The 24,812-nt window shown below is 42.4% G+C and overlaps 1 protein-coding gene across 1 annotated transcript in view; it reads left to right on the forward strand.

The window, feature by feature from the left end:
* The first annotated feature begins 2,766 nt into the window (after positions 1–2,766).
* The window catches only part of LOC139640649 (glucocorticoid receptor-like), a 72,640-nt gene continuing 50,594 nt past the window's right edge, over positions 2,767–24,812 (forward strand). Inside the window, exons 1-2 of the mRNA XM_071514827.1 lie at positions 2,767–3,188; positions 5,504–6,768. Of these exons, the coding sequence (XP_071370928.1) occupies positions 5,513–6,768 (1,256 nt within the window). The 5' untranslated portion in view covers positions 2,767–3,188; positions 5,504–5,512. The remainder of the gene's footprint in view (positions 3,189–5,503; positions 6,769–24,812) is intronic.

A 24,812-nucleotide genomic window follows, 5' to 3' on the forward strand; every position in this document is an offset into this window, starting at 1 on the left:
CCGTCTCCCTCAACCCCTCCCCTCCCCTCTCCTTTTTTGCTGCAGGTTTGCGTCTGTCTATCCTCCTTTCTTTTTTCGTTGCGCATAGAAAAGCGTTGATGTCTCTGCTGCCTATAGCCTATCCACTTCCCTTTCCTTCCCTTCTTCCCTTTCCTCTCTTCCTCCCCACCCGGAGCCAGCCTCTATGCTGAACCACTTCTATCAGAACGAAGATAACACATAATAGACCTTGCTCTGTTCTGCCTGAATTGCCATCAGGAAGATGAAATCCAACTAATGATCCGGTCTTGGGGAAGTGACCAAAATAATTGTGTAAGAGTGTTAGTCATTGAGAGGTCACTCACCAGTTTTTAACACTCAAGTAGGCCCATTAAATGCATTGAGGATGGGGATTTCTCTCCTCTGCTCCTTGAACCATTCTAAGCAATCATAGAAACGGCAGTGTTGATTTAAAGAAATGAAACTGTTACGCTAGCCCGGCCTACAAGCCTGCCTATTAAGAGATACGGGAGTCTGTGCCGCTGACAATCAGATATATTTGAGTGACAGTTATGTATCTGTAGCCTACATTACACCAACAGTAAACAACTGTTTTCCTGTGGCAGCAAGCTTAGCAGAGAATTTAGTTCAGTGTTGTTGTATAGCCAAAGGTAAATTAGACATAGACCTAATGTGTTCCAGTTTTCTTTATAGTGCAGTGCTGTCGCCGCTTTACATGAAGCAAATCACATAAAGCCTGTTTACTTGTCAGTGCTATCAGTTATTATTATTGATGAGTTGGCAACCAGCCTATATCTACAGTATGCATGTCACCTCCTAGTAGTCAACTCCTAGAGACTAGGCAGTTCGAAGTTGCCACTGTTTTTGAGAATTTGAAATTGGACAGGCTTCCCTTGAGTCAGAGCTGAACTGTGATTTTGACCACAGAGTTGAGGGAAACTGAGCTACTAGCAAAAGGAGAAAAGGTTCAGGATGCCAACTTGGTCCCTTCAATAAGAAACTGAGCTACTACAACTATTACAAATCCAGTTGTCTGGTTTAGGCCAGTGGTTACCCAAGTGGGGTCAGGGGACCCTCAGGGGTCTTGAGGAGGCCCCCAGCAAAATGTGGAATAGTTTAATTCCACAGTTATTTCAGTGAACGTTGGGAAAGTGTGAGAATGATATAAAAATGCCTATTTTGATTGGAAGTTTCACTTTCCCACTGTTATCTCTCCACCTACAGGATTTAAACAGTTGACAATTTCTTTACCAAATCATATCCAACAACTAAATCTTCTCAGATGGGGCTCCCTCAGACAAAATCTGTGCTCCTTGTCCTAATCTATTTGGTGGGCCTGTAAAAGATTGGGAATTCAAGTCCTGTTTATTTCCAGAGCGCTGCTGGCTGTCAACCTGCCCTTTGCCCCCTCTCTCTCTACTGCAGCTAACAGTGCTGTGCCTTATTTGAGCTGCTGCATCACAATTCAGTATGCTTGCTCATACTTTTAGAAAATTGTGCTGGCCTGAGAAACGATTAATGTCCTTAATTTGGAAGTGCTGCAGGCAATTTTGCTTGGAGTTTGCTGTAATCTCCAAGTTTGGATATAATGAGACCCAGTTAACTTTGGACTGGCTGCGTTTCGATTCCTCACTCTCAGTCCTTCCTCTCTCTTTTCTCTACCTGGCCTCTTTGTGGTTTCTTGCCTCTCTCAGTCTGGTTTCTTAGTTACTGGATTTGAACTAGGCTAACTCTTCGGTCCCTTTGTAGGGCTTGTGGCTGTGAGCAAACACTGTGGATACACATTATTACAATGTTATTACAGTTAGTCAAAACAAACTGTGAGGCCGCTAGCTAACAGTTGCTACCTTAGTTTGCTTATGCTTAGGCGGTCTGCTGTGAGCGCTTCAGGGCTTTGGCACCGTTTGCAACACCTCATGTCAAGGAACCACAAAAAGATACTTTCTGCCCTTGGGATCCATATATGATTACATTTTCTCTTTGGTAGGCTACTCCATTTGTGAGATTTATATTATTAAGAGTTTATTTCATAGTTGTAGAGATAACAGTGGAGAGAGTGATCAAAATAGTCATTCTTATACTGCATGCATCACTGGGCCAACTAATAGTGACAAACTCTTGCACTTTGCTCAGGGCCCCCTTTGACCCTTTGAAGGACCCCCTATGGACCCGGTACCCCAGTTTGGGAACACTGTGCTAGATAAAGACATTTTAATTAATCCAGTTTGTTGCTTTTGTTTGATAGTTGGACGGCTAAACCTGACGCCTCAATCCCGCCATGCGGAGAGACGAGCCGTGGTCGACGAAGACACTTTTTGACAGATTCCCGAGAAGAGAGTTTCAGTGGGGAAAGGGGCGTTCACCGGCAAGTGTCAAACTAACAGCTGCGTCAAGCCTGCCAGAGGTAGCAAGATCACAACCGGAAATCAAGTGATTCTGCCTTCAAAATAAAAGCGCCAAAATGTGTCACTTTTGAAAAAAATGTAACAATTGGGGTGTACAGTTCATTTTGGCAAAAAATAACAATTGTATTGGCTTTGGCTATATATTTCTCCATAAATTAATTCTTTACTTTCACTTTAAGAGTTTGTATTAACCATGAAACGTTGCAGCGTGTTCGCCAGTTAACGTTTTATGTTGAATGTTCCAACCGGAAACTGTATCGTTTATTCCGTCTAGCTTGACGCTGGTGGAACTAACTAGCCGCCCTGCCCTGCCTGAGTTTGCAGTTGTGTGCACCAGCCAGCAAGGCTATATTATGTAACTTTAATGTACTCAAGGGTTTCAAGGCGCAAGAGCAGAATATTACGCCCTAGTTCTGTCGATTTATTTTGGATTTGTTTTGAAATCGCAAGTGACCGATCGATCACTTTTTTTTCTCCACCGGCGACGTGCGTTAAAAGTTGTCGACAGATCGGTAAAATGGCACACACAGTCGATCTTGCCAGCTAGGTCGACGTTGTTGACTTTGTTATTATTATTCCGGAGGATGTTTTCCTGTTATACGAGGAGAGAGGTACCAGCGAAGCCAGCTGACATTTCACCACGTAACCGTATAACAAGGAGGAACGGTATTTGAGACACAAGATTGACCGTTTGGACATCTGCGTTATTTCTCCCGATTTTATCAAACTTGGACGGACGGGAGATGACCTAACCACTGGAGCGCCGCCTTTTTTTGACTACAGGTACGACCTACGTAGCGATTTAATGATTTGTCATTTAATTTAGTCCCTGTAGATATGCTATAAGCTAACTGGTATAGATCTGCCCGGGTAGGCCGACGTTGACCGTCCATATCGTTGCGTTGTAGCCGCTTGGCGCACTGACAGCACCGCACCGTATGACACTGCAAATGTCACCAGCAGTAACAGGGGGAACCGTTTGATTTTCACGCGAGCAAAAGGAAATATTGCACAAACTTTGATGGAGCAGCTGATTATTGCCTCTCCCGTTGTAGTCGTGTGGTCAGTGCAGTTTCCCATCGCAGCCAACAGGTTGCACTAATGCTGTGATGTTGCACAGTGCTGTCACATAGGAAAAGTACAGTACGGTAAGCCAGGGATCCTCAAACTTTTTTTTTTTTTTTTTACTTTTTCATGTCAAGGACCCCCCCCCTCCCCTTCCCGAATAGATATGCATTGCACCACGGACCTCAATTTGTAAAGATTGTGTCCCATTGACCCCGATCTCATAGTTAATTATAGATTCATTTAGTAGGCTATAGAATTACATAGCTGCCTATACTGTAGGCTATAATGCTGTAGGTGGAGAGCAGGCACTGAAACTGATCATAACAAACATTATTACATATATGCCATAATGAGTGAAATAAAAGTTACATTTAAGTATTCCTCAGTTTTGTATAGACCCCTTGGAAACCCCTCAAGGACTCCCGAGAGTCCCTGGACCACACTTTGGGAACCACTGCATTAGTCAACAGTGCAGGAGTATAGGGCATATAGGCAGAGGAGGTACTGTATACCCACTGACTGCGAAATGAACAGCTGTCCATAGCACCATTTATGTACTATATGCTATATGGAGTAATGTGTACGCGGGATGTCACGTCCAATGCTTGAAGGAATAATTGATACCGGATCGGCGACTTGCATTGATCGCTAAATGACAGGAAATTATGCTGGCATCATTAACTGCTCGATGATGCTTTACTTCAAGGTAACCGTTTTTCAGATTTGACATTTACAATAAATCAAATGGCAGACAGTTCAAAATGTGTTGAGTGATGAGTAAGGGTTTTATATATATGTACTGTAATATTCAAACGATCAGTGACTTTGAAAGGGCAAAATTACTGCAAATAACAGCTTTCCAAGGTAGTTTATTTCAGCCCTTCTTCATATGACAACCTAGATATCATGGTTAATAATCAACAGATCAATAAGTGAGGTGCAGAAAATAACATGCTTCAAAAGTGTCCATTATAAGGGCTGATGTCCGATGCTTTAGTGCCTCACCTGTATACTCTGATCCATCACCAACATGCTTTGAGTACCAGCCCAGCAGATATCCTGAGGCCCCGGACCACCAAGGGCCCTGAAAGCTCTAATTTTGTAGATAAAGTTGTAATTTAATTGTGAATTTGCACTCTCATGCCAACTTACATAGTTTCTTGGCTGGGCCGGTGCAAAATGTACAGGCTCAGGCTGGATGGGTGACTTGGCAGAAATGCCCGGGGGGGCGGGGGGCTCCTCCTGGGATAATCCTGGCATGATTACCAAAGATTTGACAAATGCATGTTGTTGCAACATTGCTGCAATCTTTTTATCTTCAGCATTCAATGCAATATGACGGTACGGGGGATTGTAAGGGGAATTGCCTGAAAGACAAGTTAAGTCCGGGCATGCCTACAGTAACTTTGTCTGACGTCTTGCACCTCTTGGCTCTGCTCCATATTCCACACAGTTGAGACCCAGAGTTACATTGTGTTTGCCAGTTAGAAGAAATAACGTCAACATTATGGTAATTGTCTTACTTAAAAGCTGTGTTTCTTGGTTTTCTTTTCTATTGATTTATTTCAGTCTGGTGTTTGCTGTTTGTTCTTCTGCCACATTGTTCCAGTGTGGGCGTGAGAAGATGAGATGGCCTGTTTGATTTGGGTTGCTGTCATTCCTTAAAATAAAATAAAAAAAACAGCACAGGCTTAGTAGGCTGTAGCTTTGCCTTGCCTGTCACTGGCAATGCATTTAAACTGCACCTTAACAAATTTTTTGATGCAGATGTTTCAAGACCACTCCCACTGTGAAAGATAAATAATATATTTCTAATTCCTCTTTTGGACTAGCCTATCACGTATCTGTGTTGTGTGTCTGCCTCTTGGTGATTTAGCAAATAAATTGCCCATGAGATAACAGCATCAACTCACTTTTTCTAGCCTAACCTTTTCTGTTCTCTCTGTCTCTCCCTCCCTCCCTCCCCCCTCCCTCCTCCCCTCTCTCTCTCTCTCTCTCTCTTTCTCTCTCTCTCGCTCTGTCACTGTCAGGATCAAGAAATGGATCAGGGTGGACTGAAGCGTAGCGGTAATCGAGACGACAGCCTGACATTCGGGGAGACAGGAGAGCGAGTGGGAGGAGAGACAGGTGACACAGCTGGTTCACTGCTCCCTTCTGCCATGCACCTGCCGGGCCCCGGGTCCCAGCCCCAGCCCAGAGAGGCCCCCAACGGACTGGGTGGTACCAAAACCCAGGGGGAGCTTGGAGGCATCATTGAGCCCCCTCGTCATATTATGGGTGAGGGCTCAAGCATGAAGGAGGGTAAAATCATCAGAATGCAGAAACAACAACCACAACAACAGCAGGATATTGGTTTATTCAACATGGAGGACAACTTGTCCTTCTTGGAGCAGAGCATTTCCGACCTAGACCGGACATCCACGTCTGTCATCAGCACCTCGGAATCCTCCGTCCTGTGCAACCTCCCTCTGCCCGACCTTTTCCCCCAGCACGTCAAGCAGGAGGTGGATTTTTCTCTGGATAAGGACATGGGCACTTACGGCGGTCACACGGGCCACGGACCGTGCGACTTGGATGACGGCCGCCTAATCGAGGAGAGCGAGATATGGCGTGACCTGGAACTTCCCAGCTCGCTGCCGGACATCAGCGATTTTGAATTGGATACCGAGGTGGCTCACTTGGGTAACGTCTTGCACGAGAGCAGCGGTGGCGGCGGCACCATCAGCGGCATGCTAAAGGAAACCAAGTCTTTCAGCGGTAATGGAGGAAACTGTACCAATGTGAACGGCACGGACCAGCAGCAGCACCCGATACACCATCATCACCAGCAGCAGCACCACCTTCTACACCACCAGCAACATCAGCTTCAGCAGCAGCAGCAGCAGCAGCAGCCTCCGCCCCTCCTCTCCAGCGTTATGATCAAGGAAGAGAAGGATGCGGACGACTCTTTCGTCCACATCCGCACTCCTGGTGTGGTCAAACAGGAGAAGCAGGACAACGCCGGTTTCTGCCAGGCGTCCTGCCTCCAGAGCGGCCTGAGCTCCCTCCATGGAGGAGGCCCTCTGTCCTCCTCTATGGGCGTAGGCGGAGGGCCGGGCTACCACTACAGAGCCAATGCGTCCTCTGCTGTGGGTCTGCCAGACCAGAAGCCTTTTGGCATGTACTCAAACCTGACTGCGCTGGGGGAAGGCTGGGTCAGGGGGAACGGGTACGGGGAATCGTCCGGGATACAGAGGGGCAGCGATGGGCGGCCCTCCGCCTCCTCCTTGGCAACTTTTCCTGTCAGCTTCCCCAGGTAGGTGTTACGGAGCTAAGCTATCCCGCTCCGACTGTTGACTTTTCTCTTTGTGGCGGAAGAGCGGGGAAAATTGGCTCTCCTTTCATGTATTCGCTTTCATTAGTGTTATGCTTGCCTTTGATGGATTTGCCTGTACAATACGGAGGGCATTCACCTTGTTTTTATGTCTAGTTTAAAGCAGAGAGAGCGGGCCAGTCAGTTAGAGCAGAACGAGATGAAGAAATGTTGCAGAACAGAAAGGAGGAGATGAAGTTGATTCATACTTCAGTCTGAGCAGAGGCAAGTTTCTGAGAGTAGGAACCAGTTGTGTTTGGTTATCTCAGCGCTTCCTTGTCTCAAACCATGTCAGATCAAGGAATCTGAAGTGTCACATATTCAGAGCAGAAGCACACTGGCATTACTGACCAAAGTCCAGGCCAATCTCACTAGACGCGACTTTTGCCACTTGTCATTTGACGCACCTCGTATGTAGTCTCTCTAATCTATAAAATTTAACAAACTAGCCAACTTGACAAGCTGTCAAATGGTACTAAGTAATGAAATCCAAAAACACCCTGTAATAGGTTATATGACAGCATGAGAAATTAATAAAAGAAAATACACAGACATGCCTATTTAGATAATAAATTCAAGAATATTGCCTCCTGGAAAAAAGTTATTTTACCTTTTCCCTTTTGCACTGCGGCTCCTGAAACCACGCAAAACCATGCGGGCCTCTGTTGACGCTCCCAACGTTGAACTAAGTTCGGGGCGGCGCGCCAAGGCAGTTTGAGGCTCCACAGGACGCCCTGAGTTGAGACAGTAAAAATCACCTTAAATAGACAGTGAGGCATTTTATAACAACCATACAGTTTTGGTAATTGCATACTGTAGAATTGGCTGTAGGGCTTTTTGTTATGTTGACTGGTGTGCTTGTTGCAAAATTGTTGGATTGTTTTCAATGTTTGCCATAAAGCAACTGTAGTGTACTACAGTGGTCATGGTTTTGTCATGCTTAACCCTCTGGTATGTCTCCTATTACCAAAGTCTTGCTGAGGTATTTGTTACAAACCTATTACAGACTTAAATGATTCATTGTACAGAAAGTGATTTGGTGAATTTGTGTTGATGTTGTAACATGGAAGAATGCAATATTTGCATTGCAAAGGATGTGATGTGGGCATTTTTAAATCCATCTTTATGGTATGTGAGTGAAATAAGTCCATGAGTCCATCGGTGAGAATGAGAAGTGTCTGGCAGACACGCCTCGCTCATGCCTAGAAATACTGTTTGATACCTGAACCAGCCATCAGTGAAAAGTCGACTGTGAGAGATTCTTTACAGTGAGATTACTTGCAAATATAATGTTTCATGATCTTATCGGCCCCTGTGAACGCGGCTTGAATAGGTTTTTGAGGATGTGATCGTGTGGGTGGATCACAAGATGACGTTTGAAGAATGAGGGGTTAATTCTGTGAAGTGGAATGGCCATTGACGCAATGCATCATCAGTACTCTCCCTCTGAAACAGGCGTCGAGGTGTTTGGCTCAGTCTGCTTTGTAAACATGTCAAAGATGAACCCAGGCGTCGGTAACTGTTATCTCACACAGTGCAATTCCCTGCTTTCAGATTACTATGCTTCTGGGTTGTTTTCATGTCAGCCAGTTTAAACTGTGAAAAAGTCACATAGCAAACTGTGGAAACCCCAATCTCCTCCACTCACTGTTTCTTCCTGGAAGCCGAACAGTCTTTCCCATACAGACTTGTTTGCAGCAGCCTCCCGCAATATCAGACAGGCCTAATACAGCAATTTCCCAAATTGACACAAACATGTTAATAACTGTTCATGTACGCAGCTTTTCCCACCAATTTTACCCACTCACCCCCTGTTGCCACCACAAATATATGAGAACTTGTGGGAAACCTTACAAACCATTGTAGAAACTAACAAACCAATGATCACGCACCATAAAGTAGGGCTGTGCAATAATTCAATATTACAGTTTACCATTTTTCAGTAGAATTATATCACATAGAAATAATGATATTGAGTAATCTGAAACAAATTAAGGAATATTATTTGAAAATTTAATTTTTATCATACTTTCACTTTACCATGCAGTTGTAGTAGTTAACATTAATTAGGCTATAACTGTGCTTCACTGTGATTATGGGAAGTTGGGAACAATGTTGATGCGGCAAGGTGCATCCGGCATTATAATCACTGTAATGAACACCCTCCATATTATGCATTTTACACAGTGGTTCTGAATGTAGATGTGCTTTCCTGTGTTCACTTCAAAAGGATGAAAACAGGAGAATGCAACAAAGGTCAGTGTCTTGCTCCCTGGTTACCACAAGAGTTAGCATAGCAACCAAATTCATTTATTTCATGAAGCCCAGCTAGCTGTGCTCTATGGAGATTTTCAGGACAGTTGGAGCACGACTTGACCCAATCAGATTGCTTGGTTGAAGCGGTCCTTTGTATAACAGATAATCAAATAGACAAATGTTGCTTCATGCCCGAGATGAAACGAGGTCCTGGCTCCAGATTTTCTTGGAATGCCCTTCGCTGGGTCTGATCATTCCTGATTAATAGCCTACTTCATAGATCTCTGTGGAGTGATACTCAAAACAACAGCCTTGAAGAGCTATGACACTCCCTCTATTAAGTAAATATTTAGTTATTTACTTACCCATTATTTCATCATGCTTTCCAGATAAGACCACATTCCTGTTTACAGTTCTGGTCTGGCAGAACGTAGAAGACATTATTGAGGTGGGCAAGGTATTTAGAAAAGTGCCATATTAGTTTAGGCAATTCAGTGAGTGGAGTTCCCTTCTCCGGAAACTTTAGAATAGGGAACTTAGAGTCAGCAGCTATTTTAGATGATAGAGTGGAAAACGTAATGTTGGGCCTATATCAGTAACCAGAGGCAAACTGTATATTTCCCATATGCAGATCTATACACACACACGCGCACACACACACACACGCACACACACACCCACACAGCCACACCAAACACAAGAATCTTTTCTTATTTGTCCATGCAGCTATCAGTATAGCAACTCTTTTTATATCTTTACCATGAGATAAATACGCTGCTCCCTGTGTTTTTGAGGTGTTAAATGCTGTCTGTTGGTGTTAGTGTTTTTTTTTTTTTTTAAATCTTCTGATACTGTGTAGTGTGTGGATTTCTCTCTGAGCTGATTATATATCTTCTTCTCATCATAAAATGTGCTGTGGGTCATCATAAAATGTCATCTGAAAATGCGCTCTGAGTCAACCACACCGGTAAAGTAAGGGTTAAAAAGCTGGTCCCAACTCTTTTCTGTTGCTGTGCTCTGGTGTGTCAGTGTGTGCTGGAGCGGAGTGCTGGATGGCAAGACAGAGAATGTCAGTGTGTGTGTGTGTGTGTGTGTGTGGGTGTGTGCGCACACAGAGGCAAGGGAGGCTGGGAGGCCACGTGTACATATCTGCTATGGTGCGCTGCTGCCTCCCTCTCCTCAGTCTGTCACTCAATCACTTTTCTCCTCTCCCCCTCTCAGCTCTGATGGGCCCCTCACAACTCTCCATCATTCCACAGAGGTGCGCACAGGCTGCACACACTAAGCTATCACACACACACGCACACACACACACACACTTATAGTAGAAATGTATACAAGTCGTGCTGCGCAGAGACTAGACGTCAAAGCAGCTACTCACATACAGAGAGGCACTTAACGCACATGAGCTCACATGCAAATGCTCACACCTTTTTAACATGCCATTGTGCAAATTATTTTTTTTCATATATACGCATTAGATAGAAGTTGAAGACAGTAGCTTAATGCATCATCATGCATTTGATTTTTGTGTCCTGTTTTGCTTTGGTTGGCTCAGTCTTTATGGTAATGTTGCGATGCTGAAAATAGATCACATATTTTTCTAAGCTTTGTTAGTTGTCCAACACATGCAAACTGGTCAGTCATTTACATAGCCTGTAGGCCCGTCTATTGTGTGAAATCTATTCAAATATTTGAAGTTCTTTAGGTGCATTGGATTTCTTGTCAGGCTTCAAAGGAGCTATTGTTCCTCAGAATATTCTTGATTTAGTCTAGCAGGGCCTAGCCTAACACTGATGGTAGCATCATGACCACATGACCTAGCTTAGGCTTTATAGGAGTTCATAGAGGCACAACAGGTTCTGCAGCAGTGACTTCTGTAGTGCATATTTGGCCTCTACATTTAGGTTTGCTAGTCTACAGTAGACTAGAGTACAACAAGTTCTGAAGACGTTTGTGAGTTTTGTTGCAAAATGGGATACCATTTGGGAAAAAAAGTGACACCCACGCTTACAAAATTATTTAATAAAAAAAAAGAAAAGAAATCTGGTGCTAGATAATAGGCAACTTATTCTTCCTAGGACACCCTGCCTCAGGAACTTGGCTAAATTATTATCATTTTTAGGTGCGACCAGCAGCCAGTATACTGTTATCCGAAATTTCACATTTTTTCCTAAGTTTCTCAGGCAGCCACACTGTTGCTTTAGCTGGGATGTGCAGGTCTAACCCCAGGGTTGGCAAATGATTCATAGTTTTGAGTAGTAGTTTTTCAAGAGTTCTCTTGAAACTGTCAGGCATAAAATTTTTACATTATGCTATTTCACATGGTCAGTTTAAAAGATAGCATTTTTCCACCAGATTTGATAAATTGATTGATGTTGCACAGTCAAGAATAGGCCTAAATAACAGAGCCAGTGTTTTCCACAGGTACTCAGTTGACGGTGTCAGGAGGGAGGGTTGTTGATGACTTGTTGTTGATGTTCATTTAGCAAGCCCAGTGACTCATATTTTTCAAGCACTAAAGTCTCTCAGTCTAGTATAAGCTAACGACATTGCAACATTAGCTGACTGTTATACTTCCATCTGATTATTGAGGCTGCATTTCAAACTGTCTCTCCATTCATTCTATGCCGACTCAGACACATGGCGACCGCTGTGTCATAGGTGCAGTGAATTATGGTCATGGTAGTTCACTAACATGCTTTTGGTGCTTGGCAGCATTAAATCTTGATTGTTTGAAAATAACATCGATGAGAACCGCCAGCTTCCAGCATCATGGCACTGAAATGAATCCAAAAAAAAAATTACTTGGCAGACTGTTAATTTATCTGGGCGAGCTGCCAAAATATTAACATTATATTGAGAAACACTGTGATCATTGATTAGGCCTGTTCATGAGCATCCTTATCAGTGACTGCACAATGTCAACAAGTAAAGGCCTAGGCCTACTTTAGGCTACCACTTGTCACAACGGTCCAAGTAACCTGCACCAATCTAGATGCAGCTGTTCACAAAATTACCTGCTTTTTTAAAATCTCTTCTTAAAGCATATTTTTATAAGATGGCTTTTATGTAGCAATCTTTCATTAATTGTCCCTGACCTCACTTTTTATATGCTTACATTGATTTTCACTTTTTATTGTTGATTTTATCTATTTTGTTTTCATTTACACCTTTGTGAAGTGCTTTGTAACTGTGTTTGTTAAAAGTTATTATTATTGTTGTTATTATTATTTGCATTCAAAATTTTATTAGAAATACATTTTGGAGACTCCTATCATCATGTGTCATCCACCTGCTGAGCTATTGTGCTAGTAATTGCATCATCAAAATTACATTTCTCACATTTTGTGGTTTGTGGTTTATTTGATTGTTGTTTGTGACATCGGAGTTACAAAGTTACAGTTACAACGGTTACAACGGTAAAGAGAAAATCTACCCTAAGAAAAAATTTGCAAGTGGAATTCTCATATCAGTCAGTTCACTCAGAATTTGTGACATGAATAATTTACAAACCCAGAACCCAGAGAACCAAGGTGCTAATTAGCTTCATTTCATTGTCAGAATGTGCCTGTGTCTGTGTAAAACCACCCCAGGTGCTGCCACTGTATCAAACTCTCTGTCACTATAACAGCTCCAGGGTTTTAGTGACTTCATCAGGACTGTCTTGGCTTTCTTGTTTTTGGCCTTCTGCAAGGTCACAATTCTACTTGGAGTTTTACAACATCATTGGAATGACACTGATGATGTTGCCAATGTATACAGCGTGTTTTCAACCTGACTTGTGCACTTACGCTGTGTACAGGGAATTACAAATTCTAGCTTCCCCTGATGGTCATTTCACAACAGGTAGTTAAGCAAGAAGCAGATAAAACTAACTAAACCCAAACTGGGTCAGACTCATGTCTGTTTACTCAATGTCCTGGATGTGTAATCTCTGATTATGCCAACCTCAATCCACATTGTTTATTTGAGTTCCTGCTGCCTAATAAGCTTATTGATAACTTATGCTGTATGCAGGACTATTTTTGCTCTTTGTTTTTCACTGCACCTTGTCTCTCCTCTTCATTATTTCTTTTCTTTCTAGTTTTTTTTCCCTCCTTCCTGTATCAGTCCCAGCCATCCAGTCAAGGGTTTCTTCTCAAGATGTAGCCAGCCAGGTCCAGGAGAGTGGCTCTTTGCTTTTTCAGAGCCATTGCATGTTAAATTGGGACACAAACACCCATGATGCATCAAATTGTTGAGTGTGTGGAAATGTTAGGCTACATCTAGTGCTGGGCGATATTGACAAAATCAAATATCACAATATTTTGACCCAATACCTCGATATCGATAATGTGACAATATTTTGAGGACGACTATTGTTGCTTTCAGGAGATATTTAGACATGAGAAAATTTTGAGAAACAAGCATTAGTAGGCTAATGTGGATATGATGGCAACAGTCAAATAAGTTCAGCAACTTGTATAACTGTAAAAAATAACTAACACAGACTTTAAGATGAGGAAAAACAACATTTAAGCTATATCACGATATTACAATAAGGGTTAGTCTGATACACAATATCAATATTATATCGATATATTGCCCAACTCTATCATGCCAGAATGATACAATCATTCTGTGTGGAGGAGTAACATTTTTTTTACATTTACATTAGATACATTTTTACCTCCGCCAAGGAGGTGATGTTTTCGGTGTCGTTTGTTTGTTTGTTTGTCTATTTGTTTGTCTGTTAGCAGGATTACGGAAAAACTACTGGCCTGATTTTCATGAAACTTCGTGGAAGGGTGTAGCATGGGCCAAGGAGGAACCCATTAAATTTTGGAGTGGATCCGGGTCCGACTCACGAACAAGCAATAATAGCACAAGCCTTGGCGGAGGTCTGTGCTCTCAGATTGCCCTTCTAGTTACAAAATGAATCTGATATTTAGTTGGACCTTCAAGGCTTGTGATAAGGCTCCTACAGTGTCTGATTTGAGATCACTTTGGCCTTATTCCTGATCTGAAACATGAAGCTGATTCCGTATCGGCACTCTTGCTGAAAGAGGCTTTATATGTTCGCGCCCTGAGCTCACTCCTGGACACGCCAGCGCTGACAGCCATCGGCCTAGACTGTGTGTTATCTAACAAGACGCTCTTTCATTCACTCCGTCTTGTGTCTTTCCCTCAGTCTCTTTCTTTCTTGTTTCCTCCCTCCCCTTTGGAGCCTACTGTACTGGGTCTTTGAAGTAGGCTTTGGCTGGGGTTACAGCAGTGCAGGGTAAGAAAGGAGGCCTAGGCCTCTTAGCGGCCAAGCTGTTTCTTTTTTAAGGCCGCTTGGTGGCCGGTGGCTTGTTTACGCTGGTGTTGGGTGTCGTGAACATATTCTAGGCCTATGTAATGGAGCAAACCACATGATGGGCTTAACCTCTTTCTGCAGAGCAAGGCAAATCTTTTTGTTGTCGATTCCACGGCAAAAGATGGAAAAACAATGTATCCGTCAAATCTGTAAGTTGTGTTTGAACTGTTAGAAATGTAGATTTGAAGAGCCACATTTACAATTGGCTTAACTTATATTGTACCACATTGTTCTTCCCTCAGAACAGGCTGCCTTAAAAATGCAAAAGAGCAGTAGCTGCATGAGAAGTGACTCTTGTCCGACCAAAAATATTTTTGGTACAAAGTGGAATGTATATCCTATATATAGTCGTGTTTCTAAGTGTCAATTTTTGCTGTTTCCTTTTTGTAAGGCAGGAGCGATGGCAGTTTAGGATAGTTTTTTTTATTTTTTATTCTGTATTGTTTCTGCACAGACACACATACTGTAGCGTACACATTACACACACACACATAATGAATACACATACTCACAAATGCGTCAGCCCACATCATGTGATGGCAGTGGATGGTCGGCAGAGCTAGCTAGGAGGCAATTCTTGTTATAGACTCTGTTATAGCCTGCCAATACCCAGAATACAGTAAGAGATTCCTGTTAGATAACACCAACAGGATTCTCTCTAAATCCATCCTTGTCTAATGAGTTGTGGGTGATGTCCATCGGCACTACGCTCTAAAGCCCCTGTGAGTGCCTTTCTGTTGGTATGCCATTAATTCCCCTCCCGCTGCGTTTGATGGCTAACTTACGAGCCTACCGGAAGTGTTTTCTCAGCTGAATCTTTCCACAATTGGACCAGAAAGCGACTCCTCGAAGCAGATAATTGGGCCGGTTGTTTGTGATGTCAGTTTCTCTCGCTAGTGTCATCTCTGCTGTATTCGTGGAAAATATTCTACTAGTAGCGTCTTTATCATACTTGAATACGTCAGTAGCGACAGGCTCACAGGCCTCTAGCCTATATATAGCCCCGACTGAACCATCTCATTGTGCGCATAGGAAAAGCCTTGTGCTGTTGGGCATCAACTCTATCAGGAACTGGGTCACGCTGGTCATTGAATTCTTGAATGAATGATGAATGGCATTGGCTTTGGGTTTATTTAGCAGAAACAAGCACATTGCCTATTCATTTCATCTTTTAATGTCACAGACATTCATGGTGCTGTACATATTTTTTTTACTCCTAACCATCTGTTAGCCTGTATTTCTGCATTCCTAGTGTTGCATCATTCACACCTTTCATTACCTGCCTTGCTAAAGCAGAATCAGAAGTACAATAAATGTCTGTGAATTTGTCTTGGTGGCGTTGGTGCAGACAGAGACATGGACGACTCAGAAAGCAACTTAAACATTATAACAGAGCCGTTCAGGTACTCTCTCATAGTTTCATTTTTACTCCTGTAAATCCTCTGCTGTGTCACAGCTTGTTTTCTGATCTGTGAATCAGTTTGGTGGAATTTCCTGCTTCCTCTGCCTCCCAGTATTAATAGTCTGTCACAATAAAACCCAAAGAGCAGTAGTGCACTATACCATGTCATGTTTTCCTCTGTGCTGTCTATCTGTTTTTCTGCGGCTGTGCTTTTGCTGAACTGTGAGATATTTTTGTTGCTCTGTCTGACTTTGAGTCTTCCTCACTCTGTCTCTCTCAATGGAGCTATCTGTCTGTCTGGCCCTCATCTGACACAGATGTGATCGTCTTTAATCCCTCGTTCCCGGGTCAGCAAGGAGGGAGATGCCCTTAATCTCTAGAGGGAATGCACCCGTCCCTCCTGTCCATCAGCCCCCTGTCTTAATGCTATTGGCCCTTCACCCCTCGAGATGCTTCTGATTGGACTGAGGAGAAGTTCGTCCTTTGATCTGTGTATCTTCCTCCGACAGAAGTATGGCAGTGTGAAGGGAGTTCTTCACTTTTCTATTGGTCCGCTTGTCATTCTTAAGCCCTATTTGGACAGGAATAATATTACCTGGGGACGTGAAGCGAAGATCACTGCTGATTTTTATCCTGTGTAAATCAGCAATGTCTGTAATTTCCTAAAGTAAAAATTCCAGCGCTGTGTTTAAAAAAAAAAACATGCCCAATGCCGTTTCTTCTTACTGCCGTTATAATCAGCCTTTTTTTATTTACTTTACTCAAATTATTTCTTGAGGATATTAAGGAACGATGGCTGAGCTTTTGGTCTCAGGGTCTGTGCAAGACAACCTTAATTTATGACTGTAAGCACACGTTTCATGAGGTAAAGCCTCAAGAAGGTGTGCATTAGAGGCAGCTAGGAGTTCTCATTTATTTTATTCTGTTTACTGTGCTGCTTTAAAGACATCTGTGTTTGACAGATGGTGTGAAATGACAGTTGTCCTCTACGTCTCAAGGTAATGGATGCTGTCTGCAGCGAAGACAAACGTCTTTTTCAGTTGCGGCTGTTCATGACTGGATTGTCACACTGAGAAACCAAGCTAAATTTACATGCTCAAGGCAAATTGTATTGTAATATGTTTGATTTGTTTTTATGCCACACAGAAATGAGAGTTTTGCATCAGAGCTACAGACAGTCAGCCCCTTTTCTGATTTATCCAGGTATGCGTTTCTGTCTGTTGCACATTTTTCTTTACTTGGGGATGTGAAGATACACAGACAGACAGACAGACAGATACCCCCCAGCTTGTAGCCTGTTTGTAGGCATGATTGCTGTTAGCCTGGGCTTGCGTACACCTGGTTATGTCATATGCTGTCACTAGACAACCCAAAGGACCTTGTGCTGTAGGCTGGTCAATGATTTACCTGACCAAGGTTACTGTACATGTGGAGGCAAAGATTCACCCACTGAAGCTGCTGGTATACCTCCTGCAATACTAGCTGGTATATGCCCATTGGTTTAAGGCCAACCTTAATAATGGCCTCATTTAGTAATAGGTCAAGCCTACAAAACAATAGTAATAAATAGGCTAGTAATAAAGTTTCAGTATAGATGTAGCCTTAGATATCCCATTTTTTATTGCATGATTGCTGAGCTACTGCTGCACTTTGGCTCCACCAAAGTGAGTCAGTTCATTTTTTTTTTTTTAATCTATTTTCTGGAAAATTATAAGCATGTCTCTGGTATTGCAACAGTATTCACAAATATATACATGTTTTTGTTACAGGTTGTTGTGCACATTTGCATTGATTTGCAGGAGAACCGTAGTAGGCTATAGGAAAAGCAGCTTGTCAGTCATAAGGATTATATTCAATTATTCAACCAAATCCTATGACAATTAGTCTAGATTTAGCCTAGAGGATCATCCCTAAAGATTCGATCAGTTGATTAAATATATCATCAGTCATACAGCATTAGAACTATGAGGATTACATGCTTTACTTCCTTTGGGGGTTGTATTTCAAGCTAGTGTCAAAGTCCGTACCTGTTGCAGGTTATCCTGGTCATGCAGTAGTTGGAATAGTCCTACTCAGCTGTTCCTTTAAACACAGTCGTGTAAATTTTGTCTTTCCCTCACTTACTGTTTGATTGCAGAGTCAGCAATGGGAAGCATTTGATTTTATGATGTTAATTCCCTTTCAAATCATCTCCAGGTCTTAATATAGGCTATCATGCTCCTCCAGTTACAGTACAGTGCTCACCTGAACATGGAGATATGTGAATCACAACAAAAAACGCTTAGGCTTAAAGGCTTAAAGTTGAGTAAAACTAATGGGTTTCATTCTGACTTGAGATTTCCACCATTTGAGAAATTTGGCACCTACTCTTACAAGATGATGGAATAGGCTATAGCATAAAAAAAACAAAGTGTGGAACTTTTTTTAAAGGAGAGTAGATACAGTAACTTCAGTCCTTGGCTGACAAAGTGATAACACTTTAACAGATTGGATTGGATCCATACTTAAGAGATATTGAAAGATGGAACTTCAGGTAATGATTAATTATTCTCCAAAATGGTTTCTATCAGCATAGAAATGCTTGCAGCAGCTATTCAGGATACAGCAGCAGTAATAGCAGTGGTGGCAGCGAGGGCACGGCGCTGGGAAAATGCTGCGTTTGTCCGGTCGACCGGTGTTGTACTTGTCATGAGTGACTGGTCCAACATGGATCGGTATCAACACTGGCCTGAGATAGAACAGCGGTAGACTATGTTTATCAGGCTGACTAAGCAACCGGCCGGCTGACTGGCTGGTTGGCCAGCGGCTGTGTTTATCACTGGCTGGTGTCTATGCAGCACGCATGGGGGTAGCGGTGCTGGTGCATGGGGTGATATATCTGCCTGTCTTTACCTGTTTGTTCAAGGGCTGGCTGCTCGAATATCAGTTTGGCTCACTGCCCTCCCTCTTTCTCTCTCTCTCACTCTCTCTCTCTCCTTCTCTCGACCCAAACCCCACCCCTCATCATGTAATAGTATGATGGCTCCCTCTTTTTCTCCCCTCTCTCTCTCTCTCTCTCTCTCTCTGTCTCTCCCTCTCTCTCTCTCTCTCTCTCTCTCCCCCCTCCTTCTCTCCACTCCCATATTTCTCTCTCCTTCACTCTTTGTTGCCACTAAGGTTGGGATCAATTCACTTTCAGCTCAATCACTTCAGAAAATAAATAGAAACTGCAGTTCACATAATAATGGTAGTAGAGCCCTCATTCTGGGCAATTTCTTTCTAGATTGGCTGTAATAACCATTGTGCTGCAAAAGATTTCCAGTCTTGAAGGATGTTCACTCCTTGAACTGACTGAATTGAAAGTGAATTGACCCCAACACTTCTTGCCACCGATGTTCTTCGTTCGTCTGGGAATATTGACCCACCTCTTAGCCGTCATGCTGTCACTCTTGAAAATAGAAGCCACTCTGTGACTCCAGCTTGTCTATTTCCAGCACGGCTACTGCTAAGGCCAGACTGCTATTTTTAAAGGTGCTTTAGCTTGTGATGACAATACGTCGCTGTGAGTTACAGTGTGCCAATTTCTGTCTTGCCTGCCAAAAAACAACATTTAAAATAGACCTATGTGGTATATCCTACAGACGGAATAAGAAGTAAGTCAGCCAGTGTTAGCCAGATCACATTTATTGCTTATTTCTTAGTCTTTGATATGAGTTGGCCAGTATATGGGTTAAAGTATAGTGGCAGTATTTATTTTTTTTTTTTAAGTTTGTGCACATCATCTAGACTAGGGCTGAACGATTTTGAAAATATATCTAATTGCGATTATTTTGACTGATATTGCAATTGCGATATGATTTGCGATATTAGAGGGAATGATAATTTTTACATCATTATTCTCATTTTCATTGAAAAACGTATTAACATGATTATGGTGTGATTTTTGCGGGGATCTGTACCAAACAAAGATGTTTTCTTAATTCATTAGTCTGTAGAATATGATGTGTAGGTTAGGACATCTCTGCAGCACGACAATATTTCATTTAAAATGGTAGTTTGACACACATTTCGCCTTTATCAAATATTGCGCCTCCTGCGTTTTGAAAATTGCAGTAGGCCATATTGCGATTTCGATAAAATTTTGATTAATTGTTCAGCCCTAATCCCCCCTTGACATTATTCCTGATACTGTCTGCACACAGTTAGCGTAGCTGGATATATCAATGGCCATTTGTTGCCATTCATTTTTGTACAGTATAAATAACAGCTTCCACAGACTGGGAAATTGCCTGAGCTAGACACTCCATCACTAATTTGGTTTTGTCAAAGCTTATGTTTTATTGTCATTTCATTGTGCCTGCAGTGAGTGTTTTCATATCAATGTGCGCATTAAGTTACACTCTGCTTATGGGTGTAGGTGTCAATCACCTGACACCCACTGGGAGAAATTGAAGTCTCCACCAGGAAATAATCCCACAAAAACGTGTCGCCTTACAAACTTTATTGTCCATGTCTTCTTATGTGGGGCGTCTTTACGTGGGGGACAGCAGTTAATTTCAAGCTAGGTTTGACGCCGCAAAGTTTGCATTTTAAAAAAAAGTGAGTTACAGTGTGCCACTTTCTTATGTAAGGCATGTGTTGCCAAAACCTGTTGCTTATGCCATTGTATTGCATTGATGTATATATACTGCATAATGTAGCTCTACTCTCCTTTGCTTTCTGTCTTTATCATTACCACAATCTTTCATTTCTCTCACTGCTTTGTTCCTCCTGCAGTTTGCTTGGGGGCTGTTTTGACAGCCCCCAAGACATCTTAGCAAATGGGCTATAACTCTAAACTTGGCAACAGTACGTAACGTATCGTCCCCCACAAATGATGAAATCCTGGGCCAATTAATAACAAATATGTCATCTTGTTTTGAGCTGTAATTGTAGTTCTCCCTTGTGCTAATCAGAATAATTTTTGAATGCTGGAATGCAGCGGTGAGATGCATCATTTCCCCAAGTTTTGTCAAAATCGGATTAGTGGGTGTCTGAGATTTTGTGCGTGACACATGAGCGAACCAATAAAGTAGTGCTCCCCCCCTCTTGGGCTGAACAGTGTAAATTTGGAAATGTGAGAAAGCAGTGGTGAGATGCATCATTCCCCCAACTGTTGTCAAAATCTGATGTATGGCATCCGAGACATTGTGTGTGACGGACAGATGGGCGGACCAGGGCCGATCCATAGCCCCTCCCCTGATTTCACTGTGGGTGATAATGACACCGGTATTCTCCTTTTAAGATGCAAGCAAATTATTAATGTTTATAGGAGGCTTCGTTTATTGATGACAGTTTTTTTTTTCTGGTGCAGGTGAAGTGTGATTTGGACCCGCCGCTCCCACCCACCAATAAAATATCTATTTATTTTTTTTTTTATCATTGGTTAGTACTCTGCCTGTTGGAAACATAGAATGATTAACAACAGTGTGGCGCTATAAAACCACCACCCACCACACACCTACCCTCCTCATTTTCCCTTCAGACTCTCTCTCCCTCCTTCCATCTCTCCTACTCTAGCTGCCTTTCCTTCAAATGCCTCCCTACCTACTTATCTTATCACTCTCTGTTTCATTGCCCCTCTCTCTCTCTCTCTCTCTCTCTCTCTCTCTCTGCTGAGCCCAGGCTTGCATTATAAATCTTCTCAGACAGCAGTGCAGAACAGTACCCAGGTCCATGCCCATATCAGTCTAGTCGTCTTCAGTGATGTAGTAGTAAATTAAAAGGTCGGTAAACAGTTAGCGATCACTGCAAGTCAAACAACCACCAATACAAATAGATGATTTTCATATTACTTACATCAGTTTGATACTTATGGTACGATCTGCTTATCTCACGATACGATATGAGGTTCACAATTTGATACAACCATGATATGATGTAATAAAGTTCAGTGACAACCAAGTCTGACTGTGCAGCCACAAATCTTTCTAGCGATGGCACTGCCTTGCTAGAATGTAAACAACAATTTAAAAATGTCATTACAAAGTGCAGTTAATATAATTTGGATGGAGAGCTTGTGAAATTGTGATGGGCAAGCCAGCCGATTTGTGATTACTATGGCAGAATAAAATGTAGCTATGATACATACTATACATTTACATCATAAAGATTTATCTTAGACCAAAATAGGTGGGTAATGCATTCCACAAATTAAAACGTGGGTAATCTGAGTTTAGGTGGGTTTACCCTACACTACATCCCTGGTCCTCTTGCTGTATAGAGGAGCACACCTGTTGCTTATGCCATTGTATTGCATTGATGTATATATACTGCATACTGTAGCTCTACTCTCCTTTGCTTTCTGTCTTTATCATTACCACAATCTTTCATTTCTCTCACTGCTTTGTTCCTCCTGCAGTTTGCTTGGGGGCTGTTTTGACTTCAAAGACCTTATCGTGCCGTTGGGTAATAGTTTGGCAGGAACATCTTGAAAATTTCTTGCATACCCAGTTAGTTCAAAAAATGAAAGTTGAGGCTAAATGATGATTGAGAGGCTAACAGACTATGATGTGGTTACTTGCAAATAGTTTTGTAATACAGAATCACACAGGACCAGATTGGGTTTGTTGAATCGGATAACCAGGAACCTCTAGACAATTTTTGGTTAACTGAGAACAAAAATACCAGCATTTGGCTGGTGGCTGGCAGTTATAGCCCACCATGACTAATTAGTGAAATAAGCTACAAAAATGATGTTTATCTGTGTGGAGGATCTACTCCTCTCATCATCTATTATACTAGAATGGTCAAGACAGTGCTGCATAAATTCAACTCCTGTGACAGAGGAGCACAGTGCAATGAATGCTGTAGAGGCTGCTTCTCCTCTCCTCTCCTCTCCTGTCCTCTCCTCTCCTCTCCTCTCCTCTCCTCTCCTCTCCTCTCCTCTCCTCTCCTCTCCTCTCCTCTCCTCTCCCTCCTCTCCCACGCTTTCCAGAAGAGACAAAAGTCTATGTAAGTATAGGCTTATTAGCCTAAAGTTGGCTAAAAGCATGGCTGTATAGTTGATTGTGTTGTGATTGATGAGAATGTGGTGATGCATATCTGAATTTGTTTTAGGTTGGGGAACTGCCTCTGATTATGAATAGGGCAAGATAATGCACTGTAGTTGCAAGCCAAATACATTTAGTTTCCAAAAAGAAAATGTGAAAGGTCGCTGAGATGGAATTGCTGGTGATGTTGGCTGGAATAATTATTGAGATTTGCTTGGTTTTAATTTTATTTGATATATATGATTTGATTTATAGGACAGGAATTCTGCACAGCACTTAAGTAAACTGCCTTTAACACCTTTTCTGATCTAAAAACAATCACAGCCTCTTACAGATTTGAAATTGCCATGGTCAATATTGATTTTTGTTTTTATTAACTGTGCAGCACGAGCGTCTCTTTTACCAGGTTGGCCACAGGTTTGCCAAGGCAATCTAAACATTGATATACTGTAATGTGGCATTGTACAGCAGACAGTGAGCAGCAGGGACGAGTTTGTCAACCACCCAGACTATTTCTGCCAAACATGCTAAACAGGTTCAGTGGTTTCTGGCCATAAATCAGCCACCTGACATTTATTGTAACGGTAAGCAATGGCCAACTTTACATCCCCGCCCTCTCTGTTTTCTTTCCTTTGTTTCCTAAGATAAGTAAAAGGAAGCAGGCCTGTGCGAGAGAAAGTTTTTTAAGTAGGGCACGACGTAAACAGGATTTTTGGGTCAAATACCGACAGTGAATTGGGATGCAATAACGTTCATTCCTAATTTCCTTACCAATATGTATTCATTTATTTTGAAGATGATATGACAAACTCACATTTCCTTGTGTGTCTTGGGCTCAGACAGAGACGGTGTGATGACCAGATAAAGGCTGGCTTGTGAATGGGTTCAAGTGAAAGTGAATAGACCCCCAGCTGCTTTGAAGTGGTGCTGGGCGAACTGCAACAGGAAGAAGCATGCGTCATCGCACTTCTCACTGAATCAGTCAGCAGCGCCGAAACTCAGACTCCGCCTTGAATGGTGAGCTCTGTTTCTCAGGCACAGTGATACAGAATCTGCCATGACAGCAGGGCAGCAGCTCTTCAACTCTCTCTCTCTCTCTCTCTCTCTCTGTCTCTCTCTCTTTCTCTGTCTCTTTCTCTCTTGCTCTCTCTGTCACTCTCTATCTTTTTCTTCCTTGCTTTCTTGCTTTGTCTCTCTCAAGTAGGGTATTCTATTTTGGATTGAATCCCAGCACCGCCTTGTGTTATCAAACCTTGGCACAAAGCAGGCACCCAGCAGGCCCATAAGTTCCAGTTCAATCTTGACTACTAGTACTTACCTGGTTAACTGTTCATCCCAAAGGATCTAAGACTCCCAGAACTACAGCAGGCACCATGTAGAATGACTGCTGTCCTCTTAATCATCTAGACTGAAGGGTACATGTTTAGTCGGGTGTAATTTTATTAGACTAGAGTTGCTTACATTGATTCCACCCTACTGGTCACCCAAAGGATCTTAGGCATAAAACATTTTACTTGTTAATCTCATTTCACCCTCTGGGCAGTAGCTATATCTGTATGTGTAATAAGCAGTCCTTAAGATTGAATTTGATTTTGTATAATTGTATAATAACCATTCCTTCTTTTTGCTTTGCAGAAATAGATTGAAACACAGTCTTAACAAGGTTAAGGTCTTGTTTTCCCTTGTACCATGTCAACATGTGCTGCGGAAATCTATAAGTTGTCAATATGTGTCTGATGCCCCTGCACTGATGTGATAATAATTCAGAACTAGTAGCAGGTCTTACAGGAGAGCCTAAGCTAGTGTATTGCTGTTGCAGCAGCTTCCTCAACTTATAGGCTTATGTCTGCTTTCACCTCATCTTCTGGGTGAGCTGCCTTGAGGAAAATCATAACAGACAGCAAGCACCTAAAGTAGATATAGTGGAATTAGGAACACACCCAAACATATAGATATGTAAAGCCTTTATTTATTCACC

Source organism: Centroberyx affinis, unplaced genomic scaffold, assembly GCF_046629955.1.
Source record: "Centroberyx affinis isolate AG114_WGS23_722 - 3 ecotype Tasmania unplaced genomic scaffold, CSIRO-AGI_Caff_v1 ptg010099l_1, whole genome shotgun sequence".
NCBI classification, from domain to species: domain Eukaryota; kingdom Metazoa; phylum Chordata; class Actinopteri; order Beryciformes; family Berycidae; genus Centroberyx; species Centroberyx affinis.